The following is a 12793-nucleotide window of genomic DNA, read 5'->3' on the forward strand; positions in this document are numbered from 1 at the left end:
ACTTTGGAGGGGCCAAAAGTAAAAAATTTCCAGTAATTTTCAAAAGCGTCAGGAATAACCTTGAAAAAATAACGCAAAAATAGGAATTTTTACGAATAGTTACTTTTCGACAAAATCGATTTTTAGATATTTGTATCTCAAAAACGAATCATTGTAAATACTTGAAATTTTCACAAAATGGTTATATTAGCGTTATCTATTTACGATTAAATTTTCAAAATATTTAGTATTTTTTTAAACTACTTATAAACAATTAAAATTTTCGATTTTTCTAAATCTTTTTTTTTGAAATGCCGATAAACAAAATTTGGCTTTTCAAAATTTTTTTTAAATTTATTACATGGTTTATTTTAAGTTGTACTTATCGTAGTAAAAAAAGATCAAAAATTGTTAGTCACAATTTTTGTTTATAAGCATTTAAAGTTCAAATGTTTACGAATTATATCAAAATCGCGAAAATTTGCTAGGAATTTTGAAGTTGAAAATTCATAATAACCTTATGTAAAACCACAAATTTTTCTTCGAGTAAGTGTAAAAAAAAATTCCAGCGTCAATATAGAAAAAATTTTATGAGCGTTGAAATTTAATTTTTTACGAAATCTCCTAAAATAACAATATATTACAATTTAAATATAGGTAATGGTTGACTGACAAATCATCTCCATTCAGAATCGTTTTTCGTATACAATGATACCTGTTATTGCATTCAAATTTAACACATCCGTTATAGTTACCAGTGACCTACTGTCGTACTCTCCATCTCTGCTATACAGCAGAGCGATACCCACTTGCCCACCTTTTTTACTTTGATATTAAGCTAGTATAAAAATGTTTCTATTATTACCTAGTGAGCAGTGGCTAGTACCTAATATGCATTTAGGTTGTATTAATTTTTATCAAAAACATCGCATTTATTATAATCAAAGAATAATAATTATTCTGTGTTATAACTATTTATTACCTAGGTATATCATGTGTTATTACTTAATACTTATCTATAGTAATTATTGCTAATTAAGAATCTATATTATTATATTATAATAAATTATATATTATTATATTTGAACTTGGAAAAGTTTCTTATGGCTCAACGGGTTAGGTAGGTAAAAATAATTTTATATTGTGTAATTAAAAAATTAAAAAAAAAAATCAACTCGAGAAAGATATCTAACGGTTTTTAAGTTAAAATTGGAAATAAAATTGAATTTGTCAAAATCAAAAATTGCCAACGGCACGTAGTGTTCCCAAGCGGTCACCCATCCAAGTACTAACTACGCCCGACGTTGCTTAACTTCAGTGATCGGACGAGAACTGGTGCATTCAACGTGGTATGGTCGTTGGCGATCTGCAGGTAGAAAATAATAGTTACTAAATATCGTAATCAAATGTTTAAAGTTTTTGATTGTGGTATTATACGAAAACTGAATTCAGTTAATTTTCAATATTTTAAAAAAAATACTAAAAAGCAAACACGACACTAAATATGGATGTATAAATTGAGTTTTGATTTTACAGTAAAACATACTATTTACATACCTACTTATTTACTTATTATATACTAATTTAGTACTATCGGTATTGCCGGTATTGGTAAAATATTTTGTCAAAGAACCTACCTATCTACTAGTTAGTACTTAGTAGTTAAATGTTGCATACTTAATGAATGCGAATTTCAATTACTGAATTAGAACTTGTAGTGGTTGAATATTCCGTAATCCGTATCAGCCATCAGGAAACTACCTGTCTTATTATAGATTCAATAATATTATGAAACCGCGTTCGTGTACAATATTAATCGACATTCGAAGGCAATTACAAATCAATTGTCATAATATAATCATATCGCACAAAAACTATAAATGTATAATAATATAGGTAGTGTATTAGTGTATTTAGCGTATTGATAGTGTATCATTTAAACGTGTACGAAAATGTATAGTTTAAGTATTAGTTTATTTTATTTCATTAAAATACGTTTAGAAACCTGGGATTTAGAATGTTTGTGGAATGAGAATAGAGCCGGCACTAGAAGTATTGGTGCCCTGGGCCCCTAGGAAACCTTAACTCCCCTCCCTTACTTAGTTTGAGTAGTAATAAAATTAAGTTTTTTTAGTGCATATGTTTAAATAAAATTAGTAGGTATGTATTTTTGTATTAAAACTTTAAACTTTATTACCTAATCATACGATATTATAATAAGGTTATTAATTTATAAAATTGTCGTATTGCGTTAAAAATATAGAATAAAATAAAATAATAGTAATTTTAAATTTGATACTTATAAGTTATAATTATAAAGAATATTTAAAATTGTGTAAATTGTTAATACGTATTAAAAGATAAATTGAATAAAAATAATTTTCAGTTTGCCGCCTCTTTCGTACTGGCGTCCTTGCCCATAGCTTTCGGCCGTCCTGATGACATAAATGATATACAAAATCAAATTTTGCATTTTTACCAGATGTAATAATTCGACTTTAAGCAAGAAATATATTCCGTTATCCGGTGGAATTTAAAATTGGGTTTGTTATTGCAAATGTCTATTTAAAATTGATGCAAATACCAAGTCCAGTGGGAAAATTTGTACAGCAGAAAAAAAACGATGTTTTAGCAAAAAAATACTGGTTATAAAACAATGAATCAAATTTCAAAAATATTGAAAGGAGAGTCTACTTCAATGGATGGACTAGCCGAAGACTTGTATTAGACTTAATATTTTTTAAGTATACACAGCTTACTTTCTGAATGATTTTTCTTTAAATACCTATAAAATCTTAGCAAACAACGGACACTCGTTTTAATTTGAAAATTTAAAGAAATATTTTGTCATTCGATGCAATAGTGAAGGTAGTAAAACATTTAGTTATGTATTAGTACCTACGCACTACGGTATAGTAACCTATTCATACGTTAGAATAATTTTACAAAAACCATTTTTAATATTATAAGACGTTGAAGAAAAAAATTAAAATAATATGAAATTATTTAATTTTCAAAGTTTTTATTAATTAATTAAAATATATTTTTTATTATTTTCTTGTATAAATATTATAATTAATGTACCATATTATTTTATGCGCATAAGAGTATACAGTACATTTCGAGGCTTATTACTTTTTAAGTATTAGAAGTCCTCAGCCTAAGACTTTATTAATTCTGAATAATTTATTTCTTTTATTTTAAGATAATTAGGTTATAAGTACTATCATTGAGTATGAGTTTCAAATGGGTACTTAAAAATTGGTGATACCACTGATACCCCAGTTATTTCGAAGCATAATTATTAATTACCGCTTGGTCCTAAAAAAATTCTAATTAGTAATTTCCATCAACTAAGATATCTTTATGACTTAGTTCATAGTAATTTCTATTATTTCTAAGATGGTGATTAATAATCAATATTCACTCGATGGGCTCAGCTCGATCAGAAAAAAATTAATTGAATTTTTCAAATTCAGAACTGCCAACATCAAAAAGTAAAAATCCCAACAATCTTTACCGTCTTCCGGGAGAACTAGTAAGTTCTATAATGGTTATCATTAATAAAGTAAACTTGTGTTTCAAGTAAAGGTAATTTCGATTTTGTTAAAATAACACACTGATGAGCTGAAAATGATAAGGAGTTTTTCGATAATGTTTGTTTTTGTTTGTAGATACTGAATAGCACGTGTTCTTTCTTTTTCACTCGTTGAAATCATCATAGTATTGTTAATTGTTGATATTTAATTAATACATTTACAATGAAAGTAAAAACTGTTCCGTCAAAAAAAATGTCTTCAAAAAAACCTTTGGCAGGTTCTATTCAAAAGAAAAAGTTTTCGAAACCTACTGGTGGTGTTTTGAAAAACATAGTGAAAATCACTGATGCTTTTGAAGAGCTGAAGTCTGGCAAAGATCTAACAGGGATTTCTTGTTCAAAAGAGCCTAAACCCGTAAAAAAAAGTGCAGCCAAGGACAAAATAAAACCCGATGGTAAGGTACCAAAAAGTACGATTGATGTTAAGAAAAAAAAAGACAAAAAGATTGTTGTGGAACCTAAACAGAAGAAACCTAAGAAAGATATAGTTGAAGGTGCACCAAAGATGTCAATGAAGTCTAAACTACTTGAATCCAAACAAATGACGGAAGTGAATTCTAATGAAAGTGAACCTAAACTTGATATAAAAAAAGTAAATTTATATTATTTTATTTTTAGATAATGATAATTTTTAATAATATTTAATTGTTATACATCTAATTTACAGGTTGAAGCAGCTGTTAATGGTCTTTTTACATTAATTAAAAATGATTCAAATCTACCAAAAAATGAATTATGGGATGAAGCTACACCAATACATCTAGTGGTTACGGGAGTAAAAATAGGAGTTGGTCCAAAACGTGTTGTTCGAATGTAATTTTAAAAATAATTTATATTTTTATTTTAATCATTTTAAAATGTATTTCTAATGAATAGTATATATTGTATTCTGTAGAGCATTACCAAATTCACTGATTACTGATACAACAGATATATGCCTCATAGTACCAGATCTTGTACGTGGTCGGAATGTAGACCATGAGAAAACATATCATCATTATAAAGATTTATTGGCGAAAAATGGGATTAAAAATATTAAAACTGTAAGTTAAATTAAATAACTAATTGAATATAAATTTATGTAATGTTATGGTTTACGCTACATAATAACCATTTATATAATTTATATGAACATAAAAACTTAAAATTAAAAAATAATGCATGATAAAGGTATTTATTAGATTTTTGAATAAGTTAAATAACTTCTAGTGTTTAATTTAAATGAAACAAAATATATTGGATTACAAATAATGGTTAATTAATTTTATCTTTTTTTAAAGATTTTGCCAGCTAGACAAATTCGAGTGGAATTTAATGAATATGAAGCTAGAAGAAATTTGTGTAATTCACATGATATATTTTTAATTGATCAGAAAATAAGTGGATTTTTGGTGAAAAAATTAGGAAAAGAATTTTATATTAAACGAAAGTAAGCTAAAAATATATTATATGACATTGCTTGAAAAATTTTTTAAAAATCTATGACTAAGAAGTATTTAATGCATTTTTAGGCTCCCAATTACTGTTAAATTAGCAAAAAAGCACTTGAAAGCTGAAATAGAATCAAAGTTACATAAGACATCTTTTTTCCTGGATTACAAAGGCTCTACTAAAACAGTTCAAGTATGTTATTTAATCATGTTTACCTTTTTTTAACTTTTGTTTTTAGTTATAATCTAAATGTTATGTTAAATAATTAAAAATGTTTTATTTTATACAATATATAACAAATGTCGCTATTCACTAATATTAAGATCTTTTCTTTGATTTTTATTATACTTATTATGAATGTCTAATAATGTTAAGTTGTAATTATTTTAGGTTGGTCATATGCAACAAACGGCTAAGCAAGTTGCTGAAAATATTGTAGCTACCTTTAATAATTTAGCACATAGTTATCCAGGTGGTCTAAAAAATATCAGGTGTTTGTTAATTAAGAGTCCGACATCTGAATCATTGCCTGTATATTATTCACTGGGTTAGTATCTATTTAAAAGAAAAAAAAGTCATTTTCATTAACAAATTATAATTTAGTATCTAGGAACGAAGTTAATGGACCATACACTAAATCTAAATTGTATTCTAAGGATAAAGAAGTTGAAGGTGAATTGTTTGGAAAACGTGTATTGGTAAAACCTAATGGAGATGTCACAATCTTGTCGGTGAGCTCATGAGCCTTAATTAAAATATTTATGCAGAGTTAACTTTAGTTTTTTTTTAGGGATCTGAAGAAGAATCTGATTTTGATGATGATGACGATGACAATGACAAAATAAAATCTAATAAAAAAAATAATCAAAATGACAGTGAAGAATCTGCTGTTGAGGAAGATAACGAAGAAGATGAAGTTAGTTATAGTTTAATAATGAGAGTATAGATTTGTATGTTCTAAAATTACCTATTTATGCATTAAAAAATATAAAATATGCACTTAAAATTTAAGTAACATTTATGGTACTTAAGTCATAATAAAGAATTTTGAAGAATTTTTGAATAGAGTTCTCAAATTTCATTAACCATATATTTTGTAGCATCAGTATGGAATCAAATATTAATATTCATTAATTATTTCTTTAAGAATTTTTTGAAAAATATATTTAAATTGACAAAATAAATAGTACAAGTTATAAAATTTATCCTAAAACACAAATGTAATTATCAATAAAAATTGTTATTTTAATTCTTAACATTATGAAACACATGTAATGTATAAAGTATTAAAATATAAATGTATGTTATATTTCTAGATTTATTGCATATTTTTAAACTACGTTAATTATAAATTATTTTTTCATAGCAATCTGATGCTTCAATAGATCAAGAAAATGAGAAGGAAGTAATTAACAATGATGGTTTAGAATCTGATGAATCTGAAGGTGAAGATGGTGATGATGCTGAAGAAGAATACTTAATGGAATTTGAACAAACAAAAAAATTACAGGTATTGTAGTGTGTATGAAACATAATATGTTTTGTGTTATTTGAATATTAATTGTATTTAATTTATTAGTCAAAAAAGAAAAAGAAACAACAAAACGAAGAAACTACTGAAACAAATCTAGAAAAGGTTATTCCAGATGTTAAAAATAAAAATAAATCTCTGAAAAATAAAAATGTAAGTATGAATTTGTATAAATATTCAATATTTGTTTGCATTTTATTATGTGTGTAATTATTAATAATTACAATTTTTCTTTATGTTTTACAGAATAAAATTCCTAAAGCAATTAAAAAAAAGAAATTAAATAAGTAAATAATATAAAGATTCATTTTGTGATAAATTACATTTTTATTTACTGTATTAAAACATTTTTATCTTTGGATTACAAATTTATGTTTTTTTTTTTATTATTGATCCTTATTTTTTTTCTAAAAAATATTTAGGAAGCTATCAATTATTATATCTGTTGAAATAACATAGTTTTGTAGCAACATTTTTCATTACTATTGATCTAAATTTAAAATAAACAACTATATTATTTTTGGTTTAATTTATTTTTATATCATCTTAAATGTCTTATAGTTAGTTGTTACATGGAAAAATCTTATGCTTAAAATGTTTTTGGACTTTTTGGAACTATCCATCTGTATTTGCTCTTGTGTAGTTATTATACTTATTTAATTAACATTGTCTACTTTAGATAATGTGAAAAGTACAAAATCATACTTAGTAGTTGCCAGTTGGTGTTTTCTAATGTTCATGCTTTGTAGCGTTCTCATTATAATAATTGTACATTCCAGACTCCAGTGCCAGTGGGTAGATAGTAGTGGGTCAAGATAAATATCTATATCACTTAACCCCATAAATACATAAAAGAACAATATCTATAGAATATTAACAATACGTCTAATGTTATTTTTGTTGTCCTAACTCCTAGTGTGTTTAATAAAATATTTTAGAGTTCTTAAATGAGTGAACTATAGTAAAATTAGTTTTTGTTCTTTCTATTATATAGGTAGGTAGTAGGTACCACACTTTTAGTTCATGGTAAGTAGGTACTAGGTACTTAATAGTCATACAACTGGGAATATACGTCAACTCAGTGAAAGATTAGTTAAGCGGCTTCACTGGCTGCAGAAGCAGAAGCATAAAAGCGTAATATTTGAGATATTTTTAAGAAGATCAATTATTTAGAATCTAGTTTTTTGTTAATTTATTTTTCTATTAGTTATTAGGCAAAGCTGTATAATCGTATAGGTATAAAATATTGTTATTATAACTCTTTATTCTATATACTTATGTACCTATCTTATTTTATACCACTGTATACTGATACCACTGATAAATACCAATTTTTGATTACGAATATAGTTACGTGTAGGTACTGTATAGGTAACTACTATATCTGGTATAAAATATTAATACCAAGGTAACTTAAATTTAGAATAAATATTTTGAAATGTTCGTTGTTTATAATAAAAAATATAATAGTATAATGTAATGGGCAATGGCGAAAAATTTTAAATACTATACCGTCGATACCTATTTAATATTTATTGAATAATAACAAAATAATTGAAATCAAATTTTTTGTTTAAAAATGTGAAGTTGAAACTGAACCGTTAAAAAAAATTAATGTGGTTCAAAAAAGTAAACGTGAAAAACATTTGTAATATTTGCTGTTAATATTATTCAGGTGCGTATAATACATAAGTGTGTTTCGACATTTTAAGTTTTATTATTAAATAGATACCTATTGTCTAATGTTATCTTATAAAAATACAATAATTTTTACATTTATGAGAACAATAATTATATTAATGGGCAGTAACTAAGTAGTAAGTAGGTAGATACCTACTATTTATTGCATTATTATTAATTACCATAAAAATGAGATTATTGGCTAATGGCTATGCTATTATAATATTATATTTGGTGCTAACTATATCATAGACATATTAATATGTCCACGGTAATGATACGTGCTGCTTGCAGGTAATTGGTGTATAATGGTAGGTATATCAGGGCTGATGACTGACATACATTTTTTTAAATCTCCCACCCCCCTGGTGTAACTTGAGCTAACATTTTAGTTGCAATTTTGAATTTACTTGTTAAAAATATTTAAATACCCGTATATCTATTACCTGTAAGTACCTTTAGAGAAACAAAATATAAACAACGATTTTTCCCTTTCTTGATGTTAGGTTTGTTATACTCTTTTTTTGGGAGAGACGGAGTGAAGTCTTTGAATATTATGTGAATGAATTCCATTGATCAACCCATATAATGTCATGTACTCAATATACATTTTATTTTTTTATTATTCAATTTTTTTTCTCACTAAATTTATAATTTGATTAAAATGTTTGGTTCAAGACTATTATGTTTGAATGAGCAATGAGCATTTTATCAAATGTTTTTATACGACCTATAGGCTACAGCTCATAGGTAATAAAAGTTAAGAAGTCCTGTTGAAAGTTCAAAAGTAGAACAAATACAAATATAATATTATGGAACAAGCGTAGGTACATAAAATTGGACGTCATCGATGTGTATCGTAGAAATATGAAATATACCTACTGTATATTATAATGTATAAATAGAGTTCTAATAAGTTCTATCATACTTATATATATTAAACTGATCGAATAAAATCACAAGTATTTTTCTTTACTAGAAATCCTCTTTTTCTGGTTAGTATATAATTAGTTCTTCAGTCATACGAGACTTAGTTACGGCACTGTCGATCGCATTAAGATCTCGCGGCCATATTATATTGTCGTGTCTTCGATTTCTTTCTATTCTGTGCAACGGTAGAATTGTATTAGGTACACGGTGGCGGGAAAATGCCCACTCGGGCTTGGAATCCGTCCAGATCCGTCGGTGCTATTGTTCGTGTTCGCTATAAAGCGTGTAGGTACCGAGTGGCTTTTGAGTAGACATAAATACGTGCATACCCTAACCCCTGCAGGTACCTACATTTATATATGTGTATATACGTGTTGTACTTTATAATAGTTCTGTTGTTCTGTATATATGTAGATAGCGTGTATAGATAATAAATTGCGTGGTTCCACTTTCCACTATACATATATGCCGCATTTTATCGATATGTTTATTTGGCTGCCAATTGTGCACGAATAAGCGGTATATCTATACCTTTCAGAAATTCGCCTTTTTCCGAATATGCATGCATGTATATTAAATGATTAAAGTATGTTTTAATGGAATCGGAGACTGCAATCCATTCGAATTTTTAATCTCAACAAACTAAGAACAATGGAGTTAAAATAATAAATGATTATTTTGATGTAACTTAACTAGGGTTCTCTTAAAAAAGTATAAAAAATAAATTAATTTGATTACAATATTAAATTTACTAAAGGAAAATGGCATGTAAAAATGTATAGAAATTAAAAAAAATTATAGGATAAAAAAAACAGGGGGAGGTTCTACGCAGAAAATTTCAGTTTAAGAGGGAAACAAAATGAGAATTATAAAATCATATTGAAAAAGCGTTTTAATCTTCTGATATTTAAACATTTTAAACCCAATAAATTAATAACTATTGATTTCATTAATGAATGATTGCTTAGTAAAAAAATTATAAATGCATATAAAATCAAAGAATTTTAATACTAAATGAAAAAAAAAATAGAAAGGAATGGAAAGCATCACAAGTAAATGTATTTTAAATAACAAAAAAATTAAATCAACTATCAAAGTATGTTGTGGAAACAGAAACTGTACCGTAGTCTTTATTAAATAACAAACCAAAATGATTAAATAAGTTTACAAATGAAAACATCAATAATATATAATCAAAGGTTAGTTTGGAGTTTAAAAGTTTTGAAAATAATCAATTTTATATCGTTGTTACTATATTTTTTTTTTTGCTTTGTAGACTGAACTTATTTTTTCTAAAATAATCGCATATGCTATTAATATAAATTATGAATATTATTAGGTGTTATTAACTAATAAGACAATACCTTCATACCGTAAAAATGGCGTAAATTGGTGTAAATAAGTTCGTGATAAAAAAAGCTTAAAATTAATATATTTACAAATTTTGAAAATGTCATTGTGTACACTATACATACTACATATAGTATAGAATAATATATAGATAAATATATACGTTTATTTCGTTAATGAAATTATAAAATATTTAAAATCCTTACAGTCCTTACATATTTTTTAAATTACAATAAAATAACTATAATCTTTAAAGTATCTAACTTTATCAAAATATCAACTTGATAAATGTGTACAAAAAAAGCTAAATAAACTTGAAAAATTGTAATGTCTTAAATTACAAAAAAAGAGCAAAATTATTTTGAAAATTGAAGTACCTGGATAATTCTAATAAATATAATTTTTTAAAGAATTTAAATTTTCACTAAGAAACTTCTATTTCTAAGTTGGATATTGAAGTATTATTATTGTTTCAATAAAAGTAAAAAGATAAAAAAATTAAATAGTAAATAACGTTTTTTAATAGTATTATCAGATTATGCTCAATTTATTTATGGGATTAAAAATCCCCTATAATATAATCAGCTAAAATATGTAAGGTATATAGCTCTTCATACAGCCACATTCTCTCCATAAACAATAATTAAAATTGAATTAACAATTAAAATTATTGTTTTAATATTATATCGTTAATTTTTTTTTAGTTAGTTTCAGCTAAAATGATTTGAGAGATTTAAGATTCGTTATCATTCAATAAATAGTATCGCATTTATGTAATTTACAAAGTATTAATCAATTATCAGCCTGCAATACTTAAGTATGATTATTTTTAAAATATGTGTTGCTCAAAAACTAAAAAAATTACTTATGTATGACTAACAGATTTGACTATAGGTGATAATGAAATGTAATAATGTGTTAATTCTTTTTTGCATATTATACTTATTGGTATTTTTTTTTATCTTCCCATTCCCGTTACCGCGTACATAGCTGATAAATATCTAAGAATTGTCTAACCGCCCCATTTATACTTTATAGTATAACTCGTGTAACATCTTAATTATTATAGAAGGCAAGTACACGCCTACCTGGCTACCTACACGGATATAATATATTGTAATTAGAAGAGAGGAGAAAAGAAACGCTGGTGATTTAAAATTATTTATTCGTTTTGTTTTGGATGTTTTCTTTATATACAGATAATGAATGGCGAAACATATATAGTTATCGTTATACCTACATAAATATCAATTTAAACTTATTTTTAAAAACTATAATTAACTTTTAAAACGCGTTGCGCTATAATAGAATGAGATTTTTTATCTTCGCTATAGCATACAAATATATATATATATCATCGAAGTTCAAAAGAACCCTCTCCACATAATAAAACAAAAGAGTAAAATATAGGTGCATTAAGTAACTCAGTAGGTAATGCTTTAGTGCTTACCTTAATGCTTAATATCTAATTATATTGTGTGTTTACCATTAGTGCATTATCGCTGTGAATTATATTATCGTTATAGTTGGCGTTGATGTCGTTATTACGAAATGAACGAGATCATAAACTATACATATATAATTATCGATTAAAAAGAAAAACGTTAAACGTGTGATTAAAAGTAAATCTGATAACACTTTTTATAGTTGAATAGTTTATAGCAGAGCACAGTGCTGTGTTTATTTTAGGTATAGGGTATAATAAATTCACATTTAAATTTAAATAGATGGCAATAAATTTGAACAACTTGGGTAGTTATACAAGTTATACATATACCTACATTGTATAACTAGCACGGCGAATGTTCCATACCTTAAGGCTACATTATAAGGAGAGAGAATTATTCTTATAATATTAATATAATTAAAATATATACCTATATACATTTTTATAATCGTATGATGTCTTATCAAAGAAAAAAAATAATAATAATCATTTATGGCGGACTAAAGAAGGAAAAATCTTTGGGGTTGTCGAACTTTGCTGCAAAAGTCACGCCGTGGAAAAGCCAAAAGCGTGATGTGATCTCATACTTATATAGTTTTATACAATAATCTATTATATATGCCTTGCAGGTGGTTGTGAAATGTCTTGCGCAAGTTTTCTACGCGTTTCTGTATTGTTATTATTTTTCTTTTTTGTAAATTCGTTTTTCTAGCAACGACCGCCAATGCGGCTTGGTAGTCGCGCGAGTTCTGGGCACATATACTTACAGCGTGAGAGTATAGGTGTGCGCTGTTTCGAATTTGGCAAGGGTCCGCTGCCGCCGGTCTGGGCCCAATAATAATACTGC

At 26.2% G+C, this 12793-nt stretch overlaps 1 protein-coding gene and 1 non-coding gene across 2 annotated transcripts; one reads left to right on the plus strand and one right to left on the minus strand.

Annotated features, from left to right (window-relative positions):
- Positions 1-1223: 1223 nt before the first annotated feature.
- On the minus strand, positions 1224-1342 carry LOC113559518. The gene has a single exon (XR_003406017.1). It is a non-coding gene; the product is annotated as a 5S ribosomal RNA (ribosomal RNA).
- Positions 1343-3649: 2307 nt separating this feature from the next.
- Positions 3650-6842, plus strand: LOC113557429 (ribosomal L1 domain-containing protein CG13096-like). Its single transcript, XM_026962940.1, has 11 exons — positions 3650-4169; positions 4245-4390; positions 4473-4620; positions 4858-5006; positions 5089-5200; positions 5399-5555; positions 5612-5739; positions 5799-5924; positions 6375-6518; positions 6588-6692; positions 6786-6842. Exons 1-11 carry the CDS (start codon positions 3741-3743, stop codon positions 6828-6830), a joined length of 1689 nt encoding a protein of 562 aa, XP_026818741.1. The 5' UTR covers positions 3650-3740; the 3' UTR covers positions 6831-6842.
- The last annotated feature ends 5951 nt before the right edge of the window (positions 6843-12793 follow it).

The sequence above is a fragment of the Rhopalosiphum maidis genome, chromosome 4 (assembly GCF_003676215.2).
Source record: "Rhopalosiphum maidis isolate BTI-1 chromosome 4, ASM367621v3, whole genome shotgun sequence".
Taxonomy (NCBI): domain Eukaryota; kingdom Metazoa; phylum Arthropoda; class Insecta; order Hemiptera; family Aphididae; genus Rhopalosiphum; species Rhopalosiphum maidis.

Coding starts and splice junctions, on each gene's coding strand:
- LOC113557429 (XM_026962940.1), top strand. CDS start 3,741: ATGAAAGTAAAAACTGTTCCGTCAAAAAAAATGTCTTCAAAAAAACCT. Junction 5,007..5,088: donor GAATTTTATATTAAACGAAA/GTAAGCTAAAAA, acceptor ATGCATTTTTAG/GCTCCCAATTACTGTTAAAT. Junction 5,556..5,611: donor GCCTGTATATTATTCACTGG/GTTAGTATCTAT, acceptor ATTATAATTTAG/TATCTAGGAACGAAGTTAAT.